At 42.5% G+C, this 24,210-nt stretch overlaps 1 protein-coding gene across 6 annotated transcripts in view; it reads left to right on the top strand.

The window, feature by feature from the left end:
• The window catches only part of ABCA1 (ATP binding cassette subfamily A member 1), a 93,309-nt gene that overhangs the window by 325 nt on the left and 68,774 nt on the right, over positions 1–24,210 (top strand). For 3 of the 6 annotated variants that reach the window (XM_086770232.1, XM_086770231.1, XM_086770228.1), the window contains exons 2-4: positions 15,944–16,090; positions 20,051–20,144; positions 23,643–23,784. In XM_086770232.1, the coding sequence (XP_086626358.1) occupies positions 16,025–16,090; positions 20,051–20,144; positions 23,643–23,784 (302 nt within the window). In that variant the 5' untranslated portion in view covers positions 15,944–16,024. Of the gene's footprint in view, positions 1–83; positions 163–321; positions 387–15,943; positions 16,091–20,050; positions 20,145–23,642; positions 23,785–24,210 lie in introns of those variants that run through there. The other 3 variants (XM_086770229.1, XM_086770230.1, XM_086770234.1) reach the window with 3 other exon arrangements.

Genomic DNA, 24,210 nt, shown 5'->3' with positions numbered 1-24,210 from the left:
TTGCCGGGGATCCTGAAAGCGGCTAGTAGTGGGGCTTTTCTGTGTGTGTGCTTTTTTTTTTTTTAATCATTGTTTTCATTTAGCTTGTCCTGACCGAGGCGGCTCTGACTTGGCAGCGCTCGCGTGGGGCGGCTCACCTTTTCACCGGCTCTGCCAGCCCTGGTGGGTGCCAGAAGATAACGGGAGAGTTCCCATTCCCTTCGCTCCTCTGGGCATCCTGTGAAGTTGTGGGGTGAGAGAGGAGGGTCTTGGGATGAGGGGGAGTGCAAAAACAAAAAGATAGATCTTGCTGCTTTTACGATGGGCAGGAGGCTCGGATGCGTGCAGCAAATCTTTCTTCTGCATGCTGGACTGTTGTTAGGTTTGGACTGCTACGTAACAACCAGGTAATCAGCCTGTTACAGAATAATGTGCTTAGTTCTGTAAGTGTGCGACTACCCAGGTGCTTAAAATGTTTCGGGAAAGATACTCCAGTTATAAATGAGAAGTTCATATTCAGCAGTGTTTTTGTCTGTTTTAAACATAAACTAGGAGCATCCCCCTTCCGTCCCCCATCCATACTGTTGGGTTTGGAGATTTTGAGGTTGTACAAATAACTTACTCGAAGGATCAAAATTAATCTTAATGCGTTGGAATAGACCTTACTGAAGACAGAAGGATGTAAACATCTGCTTACATACTATGTTAAATTGAAACCTAAAGAAGGTTTGGACTTCTTGAAAACTATTGATATGGATTAACACATTAAAATTCAGTTTGGAGATGCCTTTGAAAATGAGTTGGTGCCTCTGCAGCGGGGAACAGCCATGTCTTGGGGATGTTCCATTAACAACAGATGGCCAAGCTTGCTGTCGAAAGGCTTTTGTACTTGAGCAATCTCACTCAATTTTGAAAGAGGGTCATGGTAATAAACACTGAGTGCAGATGCTTTTTGTACTTGGCCCTTGTGGTATAGCTTGCCTCACTAACAAGTGGGAATGGTGATGTGTGCTGAGGCTTTGCCATGACGCAGATCAGTGCATGATTCTGTGATGCCCTAGAAGGCTATTAAGCTAAACGTGTGCTATCTGGGATTCTGCAGTGTGTTACCAATATAACAGATACAAATCCTGTTGGTGAGTCTTTACAATTAGTTGTGCAAATTTGAATTTTAATGAATGTAAGAGCGGTATGTTCATTATCTGTATGGTCTGGACAAATAAGGGCAGGAGTCTGATGCCTTTACTTGTGATGGGGAGTGCCTTGATTCTCCTGTAATCAGGATTTGTTAGGGCTGGTTATAGTGAGAATTAAAAGTCAACTCTTTACAAAGTGTGGCTTAAAGTTCGGTGGCATGGGCACGAGAAATGTGTGATAGAACTTAAGATGAGCTTCTTAAACTGAGAATGTGTAGCTTTAAAAAAAAAAAAATTGACACTTTATGCTCACTGTAGGTGTTCTGAGGAGATATCTGCCAGCTTCTGGGTTGCAAGAGATCACAGTTGCTGCCATCTGGGGTTAGGGAGTAATAATCAAGCAGTTACCCCCAAGCATTCACAGTAACTTTCTCCTTATAAATTGCTGGTGAAGTACACTTAGCCATATAATATTTATGTGAAACAAACACCTTGGGTGCAGCTATGTGGAAGATATTGCCATTTACTGGACTCGTGGTAATCTTTTGGGTATCAATTCCAAATTCCCTCTGAATACAGCTGCATAGCAATGCAAGCAGGTATGCCGAAAGTTTCTTAATGGTTTCTTCACCTAGTGAGACCAAGGCATGTTTGTAAATCTGTTTGCCACAGGCAGCTGCTGATAAACTGTTTTTCTAATGCTAAGTGTGTTTTAAAAAATTAGTGTAACTCAGTGGTGGTGTTGTGAGTAGAGACTTGGTCAGGCACCAAATTGGACGTCTACCATCATGGTGTAGATAAGAGTGGCTCAGTGGCTCCTGCTGAAATGCTGAACTACATAAAAATAAATGCCATGAGCTTAAAAAAAGGTTGGTAAAATTATTATGGCCTTTGTTCCAGGAGTAGCTTTTTCTCTAGCGTTCCTTGAGCTGAACTTCCCTGTGGCTATATGAGAATGAAACAGTCTTTTGTGATCCAGGAATAAGCATCAGTGACTTTACTCAAGTGGCTCTGGACCTTCTATGCAGATTCTGGGCTGGAGCATGCAATGTCTCATGGTTAATCGAGTGTAATATACATGATTCAGAAAGCGAGTCTTCCTTTGTCTTCATCTCTGCAAACCTCTTGTCTCACCAGTGAGTTCATCTGTCAGAGTTAGACCCACAAAGGCAGAGCAGCAGGAAGATCAGTCCTGAACTCGTCTGTCTGTGGCCAGATGTGATCAGCTCTGCCAGTGTTTATCACATCTGTTGCACCATGCAGGCACAGCATTTCTTAGGGTGTGGTTTCTTCATAACTTTAATCCAGAGTAATTAAAGGTTGCTAGTGAGCTACTAATGGACCTGTTTCTTTCTCCCCTGACTGCCTGTTCTTTTTTTTTTTCCTCTCCTCATCAGTTTCATCCTCCTTGCTGGTGCTGGACTTCACCAGTCCAGGATGAGTAATTAAGAAAAAAATTCTTGCTTTTGCCTGGTGATTTTTCAGCAGCCTGTGTTCAGGGTCTTCTCATGGCTTTGAGCACTGGTACCAGCACAAAGATGATGACAGGAGCAGGGCAGAAAGGGAACCAAACTACCACTTTGTTTAACCTTGGAGCAAGCCCCCTTGGTGTTTATATAGGTCTCCTAGGCTGGGCAACACACCAAATCCTGAAATAAATCCAGAGGCCATGGCTGACCAAACATCAACATGTTTCCATTAGGGTAGTTAGTCTTGATGACTCCTGCTGTGAGAGTGGCTGGAGTCAGAACCTGCTGTTTAGTAAAACATTTTATACATATAACATTTGCCTTGTTCATCTGAGGCAGCTAGGACTCTACCCACTTTCTCCAGATCTAACATGGATCTAATTTACTCTCTTTGAGATTCTTGTGTTTATGCTAGCTGAGGATTTGAATCCTGAATGCTTGGAAGTTTTCTGTGTAGTTAACCAGCATGCTCATCTGCAGTTACTGATACTAAGAATGTAAATTAGAAATACCATGATAAGATTCTACTTGTAGTGTTCAAAGCCAAAATATTTCATATTCTGTAGCTACCTGTCTTGTATTTCTGTTGGTCGTACAAAAGTCTTACAGAGCAAGTCGGAAGAATTACCACAATTTGAGCTAATGACTGGAGTACTCTATTCTCTGCTTTTTCATCTATTTCTCTAAAGTAGGTAGCAGTAAAACCAGTCCTGTCTCTTTTAGCATTTGTCACCAAGGAAAAATCATGTGAGCTTGCCTCAGGGACCAGGAGCGAGACGGAGTAGGATGGAAAACTGTTGATGCAGCTTTCCTGACACAACAGGCTAACACTGTAGGAAAATTGGAAGCATTCAAATGTTTATTCGTTTGGTTATTGGTGAAAAAGCTTGATCACAGGTTACAAGAATGCACATTGGTTTGAATGGCATAAATATCCATGTACAAGCTGACCTTTTTCCTCTTCTGTTATTTTTCTGGAGGAGTGTTGCTTAGCAGAGCTCTCTCTAATGCACTAAGAGATCAGTTTGCATTATGCCAACTCTGTTAGGGAACAATCAGTATTAGACAGAAAAAGGAGAGCAAAAGACCTTTTCCAAGACTGTTCTGGTTTGTGCTAGATAGCAAGATCGTTCACTGGGGAAGAACAAACAAAGTCTGAGCCTCTGACCACACAGTTCAGAAATTGTTCTGAAGGTCTCGTTTCCTTTAGAGCAAACGGCAGGCAGGGCTGTGCGAAAGATGGAAGTAGCCAAAATCTGTTACCACCCTACTTGCTTGGCTCCCTGAAACAATCTGCAGTTTTGCTAACCTGTTTCCAAGTGAGTGGTTGTTATTGGGAGCAGGAGGGCAAACTGTGCAACAAATATTTGTTAACATTCTTGGTTGTTAGCCTTAGTAAAAGCCAAAATTCAGCCATGTGGAAGGTCTCAGAGGAGCAGTGGTGGTGTAGGTGAGAAGATCAGGACTAGGGACCAGGAGAACCTCGCTCCCAGCACCTGCACCTGTTGTCTTGTGATGACTTGACTCTGTTTCCTCTTACATGCTTTTACCATCATTATGACTCTGAGATAGCAAAAGTTTATACTCTTCATAGTAGAATTAAAAATATTTTTTCCTCACCTGCAGCAGGTAACGCATCTTTTTAAAGACTGTAGACTGTGTTGCTGGTTTCAGCAACCTGGATTTAAGTCCTAGGGTTTCAGGTGTAGCTTCTCTTCTGGGTAAGTTTTTGTGCCTTCAAAAGAAACAAGCAAATTATCATACATGTTCTTGTGTCTGAGAACTGTATGCATGAGGAATATACTGGTATTCTAGGGATCTGCTGATGCCTCTTTTCCTCATATTGTGATTATACTCCCATAACAAGAGTTTGGCTATAGCTGCTGGTGAAAGCAGAGTTAGGACCAAATTTGAATGAGTTAAAAAAAACCCCAGAACTCTCCTCATTCAAGCAATAAAGCAGCACCAACCTCTTCTGAGTGCAGATGCATGGACATTTAATTCTGATAGCAGTACTGGAATCAAAGTTCAAAATCTACTCCTCCTCTAAATGAAACATTCCTATTTAACAAACTAAATTGATCCTGCATTTGTATTTCTCTTCTACCAATGAGCAATATGCTTTTTATCTATTTTTTCTTTTGAAGTATTTTAAATATTTTAATTATTCTTTATCCTATTAAATCAGAGTAGTAGTTCTTACTGCTTTGCTTTCTGGCTGTCTCAAACCTATATTTAAATAATCATCCTAATGTAAGCAATAGGTGTTATTCTACTGTCTTTGGAGAGATCTAGATCCACTTCCTTCTAGCAAACTAATATCCTCACCTGTCCACTGTCTGTTTTCAGATTTCTTCAGATCTTTTCGTGGGTTGTTTTTTTTGTTCTCCTGATTGCTGTGTTTTCCAAAGCTTCATTCCCAGGTCTTGTTGACATGCTTTAAATATTCCATGCCACTATGTCTGTCTTATCAATTGTATTTGTGTATAAAATCAGACTTAATAGTAGTCAACTGGATTATTTGTGGGAGTAAGCTTTGACTCCAGTGGAAATTTCTTAGTGAGCACCATTAAGGATATCCTAAGCTCAGCAAAACAAAATGTATGTTTTAAATCTTACACCCATTAAAAAATTGCAAACCTTTTGTGTACATTTCTCTCTTGCAAGCTTGTTGCTTTTCCTTTTGTCGTTTTCTGCCACTTCTGCATGTGCCTGAAACACTTTCTGTTCTGAGTCATTTGGTTGAGATGGAGGAGACCACAGCTCTTCACCGCAGTCCTTCATATTGTTGGAGAAAACTAGTGGAGCTCTGTCCTGAATCCTTCTGCATCATGAGAGGTAGATGAGGACACAAACAAATTCTGTCATCCTTATCTCTTAGATCTGCCTGTGCATGATGTTAAAGTAGGCATGTGTTAGCCTGCTTTGCATGTCTAACTGTGCTGCTGACCCTAAGGATTGACGCTTCAGCAGTAGGGGTGTGGGTTGTACAGCTCAAGCTAAAGAATAAAGAATGTGTGGAACAACTGTTTCCTCTGTGGATCAGGTAAGATGGGGAAAGTTGGCACATGTTTCTGACTGTGCTCCTAGCTAGCTGTCCTGTGCCACACCTACTATAGCAGGCATGCAGGCTTCCTTCTTATGTGTGCCAATTGCTTTCATATTCTTCTGTGAATAATTTCAGAGGTAAGTGGTTGTTGAACTCTGTATCTATTGCCAAGATGGATCAGAAGTTCATTCCTCTTCATGGTTGACACTCACAGCTCTCAAAAGTACTTGGACATCTGTTTATCACTTTAGTGAATTACTGGCTTCCAAATCAGTTAGGTGGTAGCCATGTGGGCTCTGAGGTCTTACAAGCTTCCCTGTAGGCTATAAAGGATCAAACTCTGCTCAAGCTGACAATGGTTGCTAAATACTGCCTTTGCCAGCTTGTTGCTTTTTTTTTTGACAATGTAACTTCCTTTCATTGTGCTAAAGGCTTTTTCTTGGCTGATGTATTTTTCTGCATAGTTCAGGGATATTTGTTTCACCTGCTTTTACTTATACCTGTGCCACAGATATCAGTGCAATTGTGTAGATATCAAGCTTAGCAAACAGCTTATTGTTTATGCCAGTGAATCCCAAAGGCACCACTAGCATGTTTTCTACAGTATAAGCTGTGTTGTGTTCTGCTCTGTTACTGAACACACATGCTAGTTTATGGGCTGATGATCCCAAAGGGCAAAGATCAAGAGGAAAATAACAGTAAAGTTTCTTTGAATGTTATAGGACAGGCATACACCTCAAACTGCAGTTTTATCTTGTACTGGGTGTAGTTTGTGTCCTTGTCTTCTCCCAAGATGAAGAGCAAGCTACAAAAACAAGATGTAGGAGAAGACATTCCCTTCCAAAAAAAATTCTTATGAATGTGAACGCAAAGCTGCAAGGCTTACTGACTTTGCTCAACAGAAAATAGAAGCATCCCAGTGATGCTCCAGCCGCTAAGCAGTAGAATTGTGGAGCACCTATTAGTGTTACACTCGATTAAACCAGATCTGTGGCTGCATTGTCTAAAGTGATTCAATGACCCTGGGTGTGCTGGGAAAGGGGTGGTGGTGAAAAGTGTTTCTGGCCTAACAGCCTCTGAGCTGGTGGTTTTATTTTCCTAAACATTGGTGAGGCTGATTACTTCCTTGGGGAAGCCCTGCCTTCCTTCTCCTCCTGAGGGTTGCAAGCAAATAGAAAAGTACCTTTTGCAATGTGAAATACTTCACCCTTTTTCCTAGCTGCAAAGATAACATCCTTAAACGGCATGCGTCATCAGCTGGAAAAAGTAACTGAGGCTGTGTAACACAGCTTTTTGCAGACTGTGTACTGATGATACTATAGTTGCTGAGAGATCAAAGCTTAATGGCATGAATTGAGCTCAAATGTCGCAATTATTATTTTAGCAGGATGTTCTATTATTTCTAGTTCCACTAGAGAAGAGCTCATTCTTTGAGAGCCAAAAAAAAAAATCTGCTAATATGGACTATGGATTTTTGGACATTGGCCGTGATAAAGCAAATCAGCTTTTGTGTTTGCTTTTGCCAGAGAATGGACTAGATTTTGGCTTTTTTTTTTTTGTTATATGGGGAAAGTAGGGGACGTTTAGTGGAATGTCAAAAGTTGGCATGCTTTGTGTATTTCACAACCTTCCAGTGGAAGCTGAGCTTTTTGTAAAATAGATGGCTGCATTTAATCTTGAGTGTTATACTTGACATTTAAGCAATTCCTCTTGCTGAAGTGCATGTCAGTCTCTTGCATGTGCTCTCCTTTGAGTCGGTCCAGCTGTGGTGCATGCACACTCAACTTCTCCTGTTGCATTGGAGCTGTACTTGTTTTTGCCAACAAGCCTTTTGAACATGCTAGAAGTAATGAGAACCAGTTGTTGTGGCCAGTTTGGTAGGCAGACACTGCTCCCCTATGACCTGGGGCAGGTTTTCAAAACAGCTTGGCATATTGTGTCACACGGGAAGTTTATAAAACATCATCCATTTCTGAAAATCTGACTTGTAAATGTCTAAGGAGACACTGAGGACTTTGGAAATCTAGTCCAGTTTGTCTTATGGAGTACTTTTGTAAGCTAGCGCTTGACTCTTTGGGAAACTGTCCCATATGGTTTATTTCTGATTGGTAGGGATGGGCCCACCTGTGGCCCAGAAATACATCTTAGGAGCTAGACTTTGACAGAGGAGGGCAGATAAGTACTGTGAAGAGCTCAGGGCCAGAGATTTCAGTGCTCATTATGTTAGTTCTTTCAAAATGATCATCTAACCAGCTGTTCATAGTGGAGCACTCAGGAGGGTTCAGCGTGTAATATACTGACTTTTGAAAAATACGTTTGCTCAGTTCTAGTACTGCAGCTAGATACCTTTAGAAACCCCTTGTCATTTTGTCTAAATAGTTGGCAAGCCAGATTTCTGCCCTTAGCATCCCATGCCATTAGTTCCAACTCTTGCCAGAGCAAGATCCAGGCTCCCTTCTCTGTGTACCTCATGGAGCAGGCAGAACCCAGTACTGGGCTCAGGTTGCATCACTAATTGTTTTAATAGCATCAGTTAAAGCAGGTTGTGAGTAGGTGTTTTCTTGTTAGCTTGTGCTAAAAGAAGTCTTTTTCCACTAGTGGTGTCCAGTTTTTTTAGAGGTTGGGCCCCCTTATACAACAGAAGGAAGTAATTTATTCAGTGTTTTGTAGCTGTGTGCATGGTGCCTTAAGGACCCTGTGGATGAGTGGAATGCTGTATGTGTTGGTTTTGTCTGGATTAGAGGTGGCAGGTCTCTAGAGGTGTTCTGTGAGAACACTTCAGCTTCGTGATGTTCTGGCACTATCCTTAAATGTTAGTTTTGTACAACTTGATGTGCTCCTGAAGGAAGGAAAATGAGTCAAATTGGTTGAGGATTATCATGAAGCTGGATCTTAAAGTGCCTCTGTCATACAAGTCATTGTGATTTAGAGGGCAGATGGGTGGCCATGTTGAAAACAACATACTAGTTGCTTTCAGTATTAGTAAGCACTGGAGAACAAGGCCAGAACCTGTTTTACTACCAAACCCGAAGGCTGGGGTAGTCAGTGTGTGTAAAGTGATGTAAACTAGTAGAGGATCTTGCCAAGAACTGCCACCCAAATATTGTTGTTTGTGGTCCTAATTAAGTTCTTGCCTGTTGGCCCAGAAGCTCTCCAGTCACATTGCTAGTAACAAGGAGTTAGTGTAAACCCTGTGATGTGACCTGGGTGACTTTGAAGAGGAAAGCTCTGCTTGCTGAATGAATTTTTAGATGGAATGGGAAACCTGATGTCTGATACTCATTTGGCAAATGGAAGAGAGATGGAAGTCCTCTGTGGGGAGGTTATGAAATACTTGCTTTTAGTGTTTTTGCGGCTCCGCTGATAATGATCCTGTGTCCCAGGCAGCAGGCTCTAGGTTCAAAGCTCACACTTCTGCTGCTGATCCTGCATTGCTTGTGATTGCTGCCAAGTCTAGCAGTGCTTAAACCAGGAGACAGACGTGTGGGATCTGGTGGTTAAATTCTCATCTCTGCATTTGCTTTGCTTGTGGCCTCGGGTGAGTTGCTTGAACTCTGTGCTGCTAACACTTCTCGTAGTGCTTTTTTGTAACTTAGTTCAGGCTCTTCAGGTTAAAAGACTACTTTAAAAGAGCAATACTGTTACTCCTATAAAAGTGTCATTTTTTTTTGGTGGCAGTTTCCCCTCTTTTCTAGAGCTCTAGTACACGCCAGAAGATTTTTGACTTCTTGAAAGTTTTAGAGATGGGAATGTCAGACTTGCTTCTACAGGTTTTGCAAGCTTTCTGTGAGTTGCTTTGATCACAGAATGGGCATTACATCTGGTACTTTATGCGCTGTTTCTGCTGTGGATATTATCGCCAACTAGATCTCCAGCAGCAGGATAAAAAATTGATTGCATTTATCCACAGATGCTCTTTATCTAGCCTAATCTCAACAGAACTGGGATTAATGGTGTTTTTTCTCCTCCTTTGGACTCATTTGAGATTGCACAGATGCCAAGTGCTTTTGTCTTTCTGTGACTTGTGGGAGTTATGGTGAAGTATCTTCAAATACGTGTGCCTTAAGAGTTTTGTATGGCCTTGCATAGTCATAATGGATGTAGTTGTGTAAGAGTAAGTCACTTGGTTGTAGTTGCTATGCTGGAAGAAGTCAAATCCTGGTGCTCTCTAGAGAAGTGACCAAGATGCTAGACCTTGATTTGGAGGTGTGTATTTAATTCTGTACTCTTGGCTTAATCTGCACCTCTGTTATCCAAATGCCCATCCAAGCCACTAATTACCTAGTGGTTTGTCTTGGCTGAGCCAAAATGTCAGTTCATGAGGCAAACACTTCTGTCCTGCCTTGGTGTTGACAGATCTCCTGGGGACCTGCTCAACTGATGGCATATTGGAGCACTGGGGGACTTTGGCCTTGGATCTGGGCTTTGCAGAGTTGACATGGCATGTGATACTACTTATTCCACAAAGTGCAGCCTGATGCTGCCTTAAAGGAAATGAAATCTTAAGACATTTCTCAGCATTCCTGAAGAGGACTGTATTTCTGCTGAAATCTAGTGTTTGTGCTTCAGTTGCCCCATTTCTTCCAAAATGAGTCTTGTTTGACTGGATACATAGATGGGCAAAAGCTACTGGAGTTACAGCAGATGTATGACTCTTTGTCTAAGGCAGAATGCATAAAGTGCAGTACCAGATCTGCTCATGGGTATGAATCTAGATGCTAGATTCATACTTTCCATGGCTGCTTGGTCTTTGGAGAGCTGCCAGTGGTGGTAGCCTTTGTGATGTGGAAATCTGACCAAGAGAACAGGACAGGGGCCATTAACTGATTTCATGGAGGAACCTTCATCAACTAGTAAAAGCTTTTAGCTCTGCTGACCGGGACTGGGTTTGAGTAATTTCTGGAGACATAAATGGTCTATAGCCTATTGCCAGAATCCTGAAATGTTCTAGTCTCATAAAGTTTGATACGTTTGCTTTGTTCCATGTCTAAATAGTGATTTATTCTCTAGGGGAAAGGTTTTTTAACCCCCAAAAGAAAGCAAACAGCTGCATTGTTTGCAGAAAGCTGCTTTTGAAGGCTGTTTTATGTTTACTTAGTACAGACACCAGGCATGGGGGTGGGGAATTGATTCTTTGCCACTTGAGCTTTTGTCCTCTTTAAATCTACAGCTGTAAAAATACATGGCTTTGTATTTAAGATGGATTGGGTCTGGAGACTCTTGGCATACCAGCTAACGGACTTTTCAACAGCCATTCCACTTCCAGGTAGTGGGTAGTACTGATCTAAAAAGAAAGGATTGGTCAAAGTATGTGTTTCACTGTCAGCATTTTCAGAGGTTGCCCTATAGTCTAAATATCTCTTAAGATAAATTTTCTCAATTGCACATTGAGATGGAATTGCAGCGGTGTAGGTCTGGAGACCATGCAGGGTTTCTACAAGTCAGGGGGAAATGTCATGTGCGGGCAGCCTTCTACAGATGCAGGCCATGCAACAAATGTGTGGACCTTGTACTTTAATTGTGCTGGTGGATGTTGTGGCTGCTGGTCTCAATGTGTGGAGAAGGTCCTCACCTGGTGCTAGAACTTTGCTAAGAGCAAAGCAGAAATGCCAGGCCGGATCAGAAGGTACCTGCAAATTGCTCCTTCACCTTCTGCCCATGCTCTGTCATCCGCTGATTCTGGAGGCTGAAGAAGTGTTTTTGTAATTTTAAGGGTGACCTTCTCACTAGGAAGAGCCTGGGGGAAACTCTGTCAAAAGATCTGGGGAAGTATTTGGACATCTTTGTTACTTGATCCCTACTATATGTTTTTGTCTGGAATTGGGAAAACTTGAGACACTTAACAAATAGCATGTTAAGTGTGCACAAGTCTGAATGGTGTGTTGGTAGAGCATGTAGGACATCTGTGTACTGGTTCCTCACCATTTATTTGCTGGCGAAATACAAAATAACTTCTTCATCCTTACTTTTTCTTGGCTGGCTGGTTAACTGAATCCTTGTTGCTGTATTTGTGTTGCATAGGGCACGTGCCTGGATTCAAGATGTTGTTCCACAAATGCATAGCTTGTTTCAAATCTCCGACAGACCCTTCTGATGATATTTCTTTATTTGTGGTAAGATGGCAGTTCGAGTTTGCATCTGAGTTACTAGACAGCTGCCAGGTGTACCCCAAAGTTGTAGACAACTTGAGTCTCCCCTGCTCCTTGTGGTTTAAGCTGTGTGGTTGTATATGCTGGTGAAGACATGGAGAAATGCTGAAGAAGAGCTAGACAAAAATAGGCTTCTGAATGATGAGGTAAGCCTGATGGCTTAAAATGACTGTATATGCTGGTATCTCCTTCTACTGGAAAACTTGCAGTGTTCACACAATGAAAACATGGGATGTGTAAATTGGGTGTCAAAGACTTCTCTAGAACTAAGTTGCTCTACTTGTTGGAGTTGAATGAATTCTTCCTACTTTCACAGAGTAAATGCTTTATAAAAGCAAGAAATTGAACTTATAAAGGTCAAGTCCACGACTGGCAGGTATAAATCCCAATTTTCTTCAGCAAAGCTGTGGTACTTCACACCACAGATAAATTACACTACAGTGATGGTATTCGTGCAGCTTTTCTTCTAGGCAGAAATAGTATTGCTGCTTTAGATGGTCTAGTTAGGTGTCAGGAGTGATACCTGCTTTTGGCTCGCAACACTTACGTGCGACACAAAAGCCTGTATTGGATATTTGCTGGTGTTTGTGTGTTTTGGCACTGCGGTGCTAAATGGCAAGTTGGATTTCCCAGCTGCATTGAACTTCTCAGACTACTCTGAAAAGGAAATACAGGTGGACTTCAGCTGCATCTGAGCTAGGAGTGTTTGGTCTGTCAGTTTTCTGCATCTCTAGTTTACAGAGCCTTTTGTCAGCTGGAAGAATATCTGAAAGGGTGCTAACCTATTTTCCTCTGAGATTCTTAGTTCGCAGAGCATTTTCTGATGCATTAGTAGTTCCAGTGGACCTAGATAACTTGTATCAGCGGTGAACCAAATATGTCAGCCTCTGGCTCAAAATAGGAGGCAGCTCTAGGCATCAACAAATGTGTGTTACCAGTCTGTAAGAGATACCGGGGCAGAATATGTCTTCAAAGCTGTCACCCCAGCATGGCTGAAAAAGACTGGGCACACTTCAGATTCGGGTTGTGCTCTTGGTGAATAATCCAGTGTTAGGCTCTGTCCTCTAGCTTAATGTAAGGACTTCACTGGTAGTGCCTACATTTGGACCAGGTTTCCCAGTCTTCAGGTACAGTCTTACAAATCAGTGTTTTTGCTTCATTTGAAACTTGTACCCAGGCAAACTAGCCTTATTTGAAGGCCCACACATTCGCTTTCTTCCTGGTAAAGTTCAGCTGAACTCAGGAGAGCTGGAGTCCAAGTGGTAGACTGCAGCTGAGTCCTGGCTGCACAGGCTTCCGCTGACCAGCTGAAATGTGTTAAGCAATCAAATGTGTCCTTATCTCACTTCAGTTTGCTAGTAAAATGTGAACCCTACAACTTCTACAATGCAATATTTCTGTGTTCTGGATCCTTCAGACTGACTGCAATTGCAAGGGGGCAGTGTATGGATTTTTGCTGGTGTGGCTTAAACCAGCTACCCTGTGATTAGTTCAAACATCCCACAGGTTGCTTACAATTTTATTCTGCCTTTGTGCAGGGTATTAAGGCACAGGAGCTGGTTGTATTTCCATTGATGAGAATGCCAAAGGTCTCTTTGGCTCTCCCTGGAGCCCTTTCTGCACTCTTGTTGTGATACTTTATACCCATGGATTCTTTTGTTCTTTAGCTGTAATTGCCGGAAAGAATTGGAAAGTAGTTTGTTGCAGAGAGTTAACATTTTTTGTAGAGGGGAGAATATGGAGTGGGTACTCTGAACACCCTTCTGAAGATAAAATCTGTTGTGTTACTACTAGTGATTGTAAAAGGTTGTGAGGTCCCTTCCTCTCCTCTACTACTGTACGCCAAACTTGTCCTCTGGCTGCGGGGTTAGACTCAGGCAAAAGAGCTCATGTCTTGGTGTGCACTGGAGAATTCAGCAAAGCAAATGGAGATCTCTGACCCAGAGACCAATGTCCCTGAAGAAAAATGCTTGTAAAAAGCAATTCTCCTAGTGTTCTGTGAAGGATTTTTGCACCATGTTGTTCACAGAGCAGCTGTGCACAGCATGAGTAGCAGACTAGGTTGCTTAGTAGGATGAGTAAAAGCGTTTTTGCCAAATCCCCTGAATCCTGTGCATCTGGAGAGTGTACACAGGAGGGGTGATAATATTCCCTGTTTAGTTTCTTCTCTGATTTACATGTTAATTACAGCTTTAAATGTGTAATACTGACACACACAGGAGATATTGCAAAGCCCCCCTGTATCCAAGCCTCTGAGCAAAGGTACGCTTTGGGTCCCTGAGCGTGTGCACACAGTCCTCAGCATCCAGGGCTTGTCCTTTGAGACTGTCCACAAAGGATGGGTTTTTTCCCTGCTATGGGTATGCTATTAGCTTATCAAGCACCTTACTCTGAGCATGTCTGGGAACGCACTATCTACCAGCCAGATGTGCATGCAGCTAGAATATTAGTGTCGGGTGGTCCAACCAGCAGGAAGCACTGGGCAGGGGAGGAAGGTGCTCCTTTATGATCAGTTCAGCATCCCTCTGAAGACTAGCATCTGCAGAGGCCATGTCTGTGAATTACAGCAGTACCTAGCAGAAATTAATGAGCCCATGCTGCCTGTACGCTCAGCTCTCTGTGGGCTGACATGAGGTTCAATTTGTAGGTTTTTGTAGGCGTCTGTTATTATTCTTCGCTTCCCTGTACTGGCAGTAAGAAGCACTGTTGTCCTGTTTTAATACTACAGTGTAATTACCGGTAGAACTCGGGTGATAAGTTTAATTGTTTTTATTAGGTATGTTAGGGAAATTTTTTTTTGTAACAGACTTATATTATTAGAGACAAGTTTTTCTTAATCTGCAAGTCATTCTAATAGTGGAATTTACTTTTGGATGAGACTAGAAGGCCACAAGTGTTCATTAAATCAAAGCTTTTGTCCGGAATTGCCATTTATCATCTAGACTTACTCCAGCGTAGGACTGATTGGAGCATTTCCTGAGGAAGTCTTATGTTCCTAGCCCACTTATGCATTTTGTAACCTTTTCAATGCAGTTGGCAATCAGGCATGCAACTCTGAATCACTGGGCTAAGGTACTGGTATGTGGGGCACTAGAATCAAAACCATGTGTGTTCCCAGCTTAACAGATGTTGGGGGCAATGATTCTCTCACTATGTGTTTGAATAGGCTGCTAGCTGTCCACTTAACACTGAGCCTGTCAACAGATTGTATTCGAGTACATAAATCAGAATGTATTTGATGTGGATTAGCTAAACTCCTGTGTGGACGCTTGCTCAGAATGAAAATAATCTTAATATGAAGGGGCTTAAACTCAAAAGTAAATAAAGCTATGCCAAATTAATTCTGCAAAAAAAAAAGTTTAATGAAGTTTAATGTATTATAAGCTTACTTTTCCATTTGACTGAGTCTTTCTGGAAGTCTGTTTGTACCCGAGCCTACACCATGCTATTATTAATAGCCACCAAAGGGGCAAATGTGTTTTTCAGCCCTTTATACTTTCTCATGCTTTCACAAGGTGCATGCTGAATGCATCTAATTTGAAACAGTTGGAAGACCTGACAGTAACTCAACAGCAATTTTCCATTCGCTTTATCCAAATATGAATGGCTGCAGTGTCATTCTTAGTCACTTACCTTCAAGGAAATGGATGTTTCTCCCTTGCTTGTTAAGTGCATAGTATTTTCTCCTACAAGTGGTGGTGTTGACTGGACTTCAAAACAAAGCCTTTCCTAATTTGGCAGCAGGCTTTTCACCATTATGAAAGTAAATATGGAAAGAAGCTCTTAAAGAGTTGAATTGTACAGTTCACTTTCATTCGAAGTCAGCTTTCAAAGCCTACGATTTTTTCCCCCTTTCTGGGCTGTTCTTGCTCTTTGAATTTTTGGGCAGGAAGGAGCAAAATCACTGTCCTGCGGGTATTGCATTCTTTTGTTCCTTAGAGCTCTGACGTAAGAGACAGTCTGAATCTGAGCTTACTGCAACCCATGAAACTTGGCTGGAGTGCATGGGGTAAGAAGGCAGGGACGGGGAGTACCGTGAGGGGCTGCAGGGTTAGCTCACAGAGTACAGCATCTGCCTTTCCATGCCTTGTTGCCTTTTGTATTCTGACTGACATAGCTTTTCCCTTTCAACTCTTTTTGTATTTATTTTTTTCCTTCTAGTTAATGCCCAGCCACATCATCTCTGCTGTGTACTGCTGTTACTGCCGCACAAAGCGAGCTCCTAGGCTTTTCTGAAAGAAGATGGCTTTCTGGACGCAGCTGGGGTTGCTGCTATGGAAGAACTTCACCTACAGAAGAAGACAGACTGTAAGTATTAGCCAAAGGGCTTTTTGAGGCCTAAATTGTAGCCTTGTATCTTACTTTTCAAGCAAAACAGAAAAATTCTATATCTTGATGTTTTATGTCTACTAGCCCCTGGCAGAGCAACTGGTCTGCCTTTGGAAAGACCTGATTCAGACTGAAGAGTGGTGGGTGCACAGGAACCAGAGGGCTTGGAGGTGCTGAAGACTTCTGTCCTGAACCCAGTGTGAGAAAGTGTCAAAGTACTGAAACACTCATGTCAGACCAGGCAGAGAGAGGGTGCATGACTGCTGTGTGCAGCCAGGATGATGTAAACTGAAAATCTGTGCTATGATCAACTCCAGTCTGCAGGTGGGGCACTACCAGGCTGCAGGGATATGCACTTGGGTCTAAAAGCTTTTGAATTCTGCAAGCTGCGACAGCAGCAACTAAATTCTGCCACTTCCTAATGGCAGAAGTTTTGGAGGCACAGCAGGCATCTTCAGTTTCTTTAATCAGGGAAACACACCTAAGCCTTTTGTGTAACTGTACAACAGGAGGTGTAGTTTAAGTAACTGGCATGAGACATTTTCACATCAGTGTGGAGACTAATCCAAGCAACTGCTGTTTTTCTACCAAGGTGCATTCTTATTTGTTTCAGTGCTAGCCTCACCATCTGTTATCAGTGTGGGAATTTGCCTGTTCAGATAGACAATATGCAACAAGAATTTCTCCTTGTGGTGGCAGAGGCACAGGAGCATGAATCCAGTATGATGTTCTTAAGGTTCTTCTGCCTTTACATTAATGAGACCTCACAGGATGCTGTAACTCCTGCAGACAGCTAAAAGATGGAGAAAATGTGCTGTTACCCCTCCAGGGATTTAGGGAGTAACTGTGTTAGACAAGGGCATGTCCTGTACAACAAGCCTGTGCGGAAGGTCTGTTCTGTTAGATCTGACCTTGAGGAGGTATGAGTAGGGAATGTGAAGGGAACATGAGTTACTGAGGTGGTGAGTGGAAAGTGGTCTCTCTGATAAGCTTTCCGAACCCTGCAAATGTCAGGGTGCTTGCCAGCTGGCTGAGGCTGGGTTGTTTTAGAAACTTGGAGTCACAAGGGAGGAGAGGCTATCATATTCGCCACTGGAGACAGAGACAGTCTCCTGAAGTCTTTGCTCAGGTGTCTGAGGCTTGTTTTTGTAGGACTTGTGTCCAATGAATTCAGAGCTGGAATTAGTCCTTTCTTAAATAAAACGAAATAAAGGGGGTTCATGGCATCTTTGACTTTTCGTGTGTACCTCTGTGGCTACAGAGCTGCCAATGATGGCAAGAATTTGTGATTTGCGTGTTTTTTTTTTCTTTACTCCAGGAGTCTTAATCTCCTAGGACAGGACTGCTCAGCAAACAGGCTGTAGGCTGTGTCAGCCACAAGGAGTGAGGCTGTCTGGACATGTGGGCCACCATCCTAACCTTGCAAACAGCCACAAAATTTAGAAGGATGTTGCAATGGAGCTGGGGAAGGTAGTCTCAAAACTGGCTAGAGCTCCTAAAAAGATAATCTGTTCTCAGCTATTGCCCGTGTAACCCAGGCTCTTAGAGCTCAAAAGTCTCTTCCTTCCATACTACTGGAGATATTACTCTTGACCTCTCCCAAACTGCCTTTAGCAACTAGGGGAGCTCTGGGACATTGGTGGATCCTCTGGAGCAATGCTTAAACTAGTTAACCAGGAGGAGATTTGAGAAGAGATGAGTTTTACATTGAGAATGACTGACTACTTTTTTTTGTCACTTCCCTTCTGAAATTAATGCATCAGCTTTGAGAGTTACTTGAAGAGGCCCGAGTCTAGCATGGCATGTCCTGTCAAGAGCTGTAGGCTAACTTGCTGAGCAGCAGAGGTGTATTTAGATTGTTTGGCGATGCTACAAAAACATGGTAGGCTAAGCCTATGTCAGTGAAAAAGACCTTCTTGCTTGTACGTCTGTCATGATCTTTGATCTGCTCAGTTATTTCTTGGTACCTTCTGTCAGCTTCTGTATCTGCTTCCCATTAAGTAGCTGAAAGGGCATGAGACTGTTCATAGATAGTATTAGTCAATTCACAATGAAAGCATGAAACATTACTGGTCTCTGTGGGGTTCCTATATCTCTGGGGCTTTTCCCATTAGCTGTTCCCATTTGGACCTTACCTGAAGATGTCAGGAAGGGAAGGCTACTTAACAGAAAATGGCAGAAAAGTAGCAGAACATCTCAACATGCTGTTATTATGGGTGCAGAGTCATTCATCTGTTTGCTTTAGGAGACCAGTGTCCTTGAGCTGGGTGTGCTGGTGATAGTGCTCTCCTATTTGTACTCACTGAAGGTGTACCCCAGAAATAGTTTAATCCTTGCTCTTCTTCCCACAAAAAGTGCTTCTCTGCTTGGCTGCTGTGAGTTTGGGCTGCATTGCGAAAGCTGGGGTCAAAGCTCAGCCTGACGTGTGCAAGTCAAGCGTTACTTTGTACTGGACAACTTCCAACAGCACTGGAGTGGGGGGAAGGAGTTTATGGGGAGAGAGGAGGGAAGAAAAATGATGTTCAGGGGTCACTGTGTAAAAACATGTCTTGGATGTCCTTGCTGTCTTGCGAATGAGGAGACACCTGAAACTTGCATGAAGAGTCTGGTCAGCTGCTGGTAGCTCTCTGTATTGAATGGGGAGAGTAAAAGTGGGGAGAGTGGTTGACAGTGAGATGGGGTGATAGTCTGGTTAGTTGTTGCTTAACAGTTTTCCTGTTAACACAGTATAGATCTCAATATTTAATCATATCCTGTATCATCAGCTAACTGGTATAAATTGAACATACTTTGGGGACTAGCCACAGGAGCAGTTTATTCTGGGCCAAGAGCTACCTCTCAATTCACCTGCCATGTGCAGATGGGATGTTCCTCCTTCAACTCTAGACAGAACAGGAGTGGCAGAGGGGTTGGAGGTCTGGAGGTTCATTTCACTATTTACCAGACTGGTCTAGTAGTTGCACCACAAAAGTGGGTGACCAGACTTGATTTTTCAGTACGTGCTTAGCATGAACCTTAGTGAGACATGTCACATTTAGTATCTTTGTCCTCCTCTGCAAAGGCCAAAGTGGATGAAAAATGTTGTCACAGGAAGGTCAGGAAGCAGTAGGGGAAGGAACTTACTGACCTTTAGGAGCAAAAGGAATAGAGTTCAGTTGTTGGTGAATACCATAAGAGGCTGGCAAAGGAGTCCAAGCTCGCTATTGAAATGCTGCTGATGCATTGAGCTTGACCCCATGCAAGCCTCTGGTGCAGCAGTTGCCAGGTGTCTCACTAAGTAGCATTTCAGTGACTGCCATGATGCAGTGGTCGTCAGCTGTAAAGGTGCAATTTGATCAGTCCAAGCTGCATTCCCCCTTTTCTGTCCTCCCTGAGCCTGTCAGTCTGCAAAGTTAGACATGTTGGATGTGCAGATGTGTTAGCCACTGAGCTTCTACCCTGTGAGAATGGGATGCAAGTACTTCCCACTGCCTCTAAAATAAGAGGCCAAAAATTCAGCTCATTGCTGTGAAGATTTTTTTGGGAGGTTTCTTTCAGTCAGAGGATGAAAAGAACTATAAAAAGAAGCCAAAAATAGCCCTTAAGCACATCCAGTTTAGTCCCATAACTGGCACATATCAAGGAGAAAAGCCTGTAATTCTTTGCAGATTATCCTCTGAAGCTGAAGGAACAAACTTCTTAGTCCTGGAATGCATAGGAAAGCAAAGTGAGGCAGTGCTTGCAAAACAGTCTTGGCTTACAAGTGGACTGTACTGGAACCTCTGTCCTAGTGCCATGTGCGGCCTAACTCACTTTCTACAGTGCTTGGCAGGATAATTGAAACTTTCTTGAATTAAATCTCATCCTTTGCATGATGTTTGAATTATCTTTTCTGACTGCACTGGAACCTCTGTCCTGTATTTTGAATATGACATCTTAATACTTTGTCTTTGTTTCCAGTTCCAGCTGCTGATTGAAGTTGCCTGGCCTCTGTTTATCTTCTTTATCCTGATTTCTGTAAGACTTTCATATCCGCCCTACGAGCAGCATGAATGTAAGTACCAAACACAGCAGCTGCACATAGAATGGTGGTTGTTTCATTGTTAGAAGGTAATAATGCATCTAGCAAGACAGAAGGAGCAGGGGCAGTAGTTGCATACTTCAGTCAGAAACCCTCAGTAAAGTTTTAGTGGCTCCTTTCCTTCTACCTTGGGAACTGCAGTGTGTTCTGACATGTTAATGTTGCTCCAGGGCTGTACATTGCTGCTGTTCTTCTTGGTGTTTCTTGGTTTTTGCATTTCTAATGTATGAGCTGAGAATTTGCTGTGGACATGTGACAAGCCTCCAAAAGCCCTGCAGAACCCAAGTCTTATTTCTCATCCCTGATCTGTATGTGACTTAGCATAAAAAGAAAGCAGTGTTCAGATCTGTAAGAAAGCAATCTCATTTTCAGTCAGTAATGTGGGTTAATATATCACATTAAAGAGCACAAGAGCAATTCCATTCTTTCTAACATAAACTGTCAGCTCTGTAGTCAGTAGGTTCAGCAGTCATACATTTGCGTTGGGGAAAACTATTCTACTTTTCTCTTTACATCCTAAATGGGCACATTTCTGCATTTCTTTCAAAGGAAGCTTGTTCTTGCTCTGCAAATGACAATCTTTAGTCCTCTGTGTTAGTTGCCATTTGATTTAGGAAGCATGACTTGTTTGTTAGCAACATCCTTCGACTTAGTATGACTGGTGACAGCGTCATACTGCAATTGGCTGACTGTGGAAGAGCTCTTTGTTTATCTTTCCTTTGCCTGATTACTGCAAGTTAAGGGTCAGTACAGCATGATTCTAGATGCCACTCCGAAGTGTTTCATTCTTAACATGGGCAAAGAACTAGCTCTTACAGCACTTACCCTGTGGATCTTTGCAGTGTCTGGGGTGTTTTATACTGCTTGCTAGGCTTTCAAGCTATCAAGGATGCTTTCTAAGCTGAAGTGTTAATGTTTGCGGTTTCAATTACACTTCAGACACTGGTGCCATGTGTGGCCTAACTCACTTTCTACAGTGCTTGGCAGGATAATTGAAACTTTCTTGAATTAAATATCATCCTTTGCATGATGTTTGAATTATCTCTTCTGACTGAGTATTACAATGGTGTTAGGAGAGAGGTGTAATATGGACATGAAGCTGGAGAGAAGCAATAAATGGTCTGCTCAGCTGGTGTATAAAACTAGCAGCCTCAATTATAATTTGTCCCAGCTGTGGCAGTGCTGTATGTAAACTAAAAATCTAGCAAGAGCTGCATTTTCATAGAGCTGTCTAGCTGAGGCTTGTTAGTCATTAGCCTCCTTGTAAATACTTTGCTCTGGCACCCTGGTGTCACAAGCAGGGTTTTGAGTCTTTTACCTGCAGCCCTTTTTCCTTCCTCTTTATATTGGCTGATGTTGTTTTGTCTGCCTTCTCCCTGTGTTTTCATCAGAAATTGTGGTGTGTAGAGCATCTGGTAACTTATAAATTCACTTTTTATGGTTAATTCCTCTCTGTTTTTCTAAAACCTTCTGAGAACAGCTAACTATATTGTTTAAGTCTGGATTGGTTTCATTGAACATTCACTGATATGCTGACAGATGCGGATGTGTTGTATAGTGGTTTTGCTGAACTGTGAACAGAGATAGAAAGAAAGAAACCTTGAGTTCCTGGTGAACCCTGTGGCAACCCTGTGGATGCCTTGAGGGAAACAGGATTGTTATCTGTAGTGGCAGTCCTGTGTGCTGTTACGAAATGACTTGAAGGTAATGCCTGTTGATAGCAGTAACAGAGCTGCATGCAAGTGCTTTGTAGCCTCCAGATAACCTCAGTATTTTAATGGTGTCCTTTTTTAAACAAACAGACAAGATTTTCAGTTCTGTCTTCCTGTTTGAGGAAAAGAAGAACCAAGAATTGAGCCCTTCCAGTCAGGATTCTTTTAGCAGGTTGGCCTGATGTGAGGAGTCTTTTTCTGGAAACACGGGGGAAAATTCTGCTCACTCTTAAGTGATAGTTACATAGCTTTCACCAAACCGGCCAGAGAAGACATCTCAGATTGCTATTGAGCAAGATTGTTAACTTAAGACTTGTAGAGACTGACATTCTTTTCTGTTCCTGTGACCCTTTAATGTGCCCAAAAAGCACTTTATTTGGAGAAAAAGAATCTGACAGTGACTTTATTCCCTACTGAAAAGCTAGATGTTTGCAGCAATGTCGTTGAAAACAACGTGCTGTTATACTGTGTTTTCTCTGTAGCTCAGCTGACTTAAAACTTGCTCATTCCTTCTTTACTCTGAGAAACTGCTGTAACATGCATCACTGTATGTAAAAAAAGCTATAATGAGTTCTTGTGCTCCTTTCCTGTTTTCATATTGCTTTTAGTAGTTTATTTGAGTTCTTAGCCATGTTAAAATAAAAGGCGTGGAGGAGAGATGAGGTGCTTTTCTGGGGAGTTTTAGGAAAATAATCTGAAAGTCTTAAGATTTTTTTTTTCTCTCCCCTCTTACCCCCAAGCCCCTCTACAAAAAAAAAAGAAAAAAGCAAAATATAACAGAAGCCAGACAGCTGAAAAAAATAGCTTTTTAAAAAATTATTTTAAAAAGAGAACTGGAAACAAACAGTCCCTTGGGTACTGGTAACAATGAACACCTTTCTCCTGAACAGAGAACAGAGTCCTTGGCTGATAAGCTCGCAGTCATTCTTCAGCCACCTACCTTAACCAGCCTTGCTGCAGTTCAGCAGCTTTGACCTCTCTTCGTCCTGGAGGTTTGGTATCTCCATTGTAGCTGCAGAAGTAGGGAGCTAGAGCCCCGTGTGATTGCAAACGTGTTGCGAGGGTAAGGTGGGCACTAGAGTGGGAACTGTGCATCTCATGGTCAAAGCCTTCAGTAGCTGCTTTGAGTAGGTGTGAGAGATACTGATGAAAGGGTATAACCTTCCTCCCTGCTTTCCTCCCTAGCATAGGGGTGAGGAAGTGAATTCATTTGCAAAAAGCAGCCTAATGTCTCGAAGTAGTAGTATCAGTAAAAAGATTTAAAATGTGGCAGCAGGTGCTTAAATGTTTTAGGAACTTAAAGTTTTAAGACTATCTGGAAATCAAGCCAGTATGGGAGAGTGATGACAAACTTGCATGAGGGAAACCACTGTAGGCACCCACTCCACAGTTACTGACCCTTTGTTTAGTATTTACAGTGCATGTAACGGAGGTGAGGCTTTGGAGTTGTGTGCTGGTGGGTATTCCTCAGCAAGAAGTACTGTATCCTTGTCAGCATGGCCAAAAACAGTGGTGCAAAGGTGAGAGTAGCAAAAAGCTTCTCCTACAGGCTTAATAAGGTGTAGTTTTTAAGTGAAGGAGGCCAGAGCCCTGTTAAGAACTTAAGATGAGCTCACCTCTTCTTAATGTTGGCTGTTCTGCTCTCTCATAAGCAATTTGGGCAATAACCAGCACAGGATTAGCATTGCTCTCCAAATGTAATACTGTGTAGCAGTGGCTTGTATCTTGTGTTTGTCTCCTAATTCTTGTTCTGTTCTAGGTCACTTCCCAAACAAAGCTATGCCTTCAGCAGGAACCTTACCATGGATACAGGGGATCATCTGCAATGCCAACAACCCTTGTTTCCGCTACCCGACTCCTGGGGAATCCCCTGGTGTTGTTGGAAACTTCAATGCCTCCATGTGAGTCTACCTGCTTTTTCCTCATCTCTGTTCTTGGGGGAACATGTGGAAAAGGGATATTTGGAGGTTACCAGCTAGTTGTGTAACCATACACTATTGAGGGTTTTACTGTTTCTGCTGCCACTGGAGTACCGAGCTCTCCAGTTGCCAAGTTCTGAGGGACTAGTAGAGAGCTCGTAAGTGTGCGGTATCTCTGAGTCAAAGCAGTTAAAGTTGTTGGTGAGTGAAAAGCTATGCCTGGGCAAGGACTGGGTCTGTTGTCCTATCAGTTGTTCAGAATTTGGCACATAAGAAGGCAAGATGTAAGCTCTTTATTTCAGGGAGCCTTTTTTTCTGGTTAATGAACCTCTGAGATGGACAATGTAGTGTGAAAGGCAGTCAAAGAGGGGGTTTGGGGATAGTCTCTGACATGGTTTCCTTTATTAC

The sequence above is a fragment of the Chlamydotis macqueenii genome, chromosome Z, assembly GCF_036417535.1.
Source record: "Chlamydotis macqueenii isolate bChlMac1 chromosome Z, bChlMac1.mat, whole genome shotgun sequence".
In the NCBI taxonomy this organism is placed as follows: Eukaryota; Metazoa; Chordata; class Aves; order Otidiformes; family Otididae; genus Chlamydotis; species Chlamydotis macqueenii.
The sequence above is the reverse complement of the archived record's forward strand: the minus strand, read 5'-3'. Positions and strand labels throughout refer to the sequence as shown.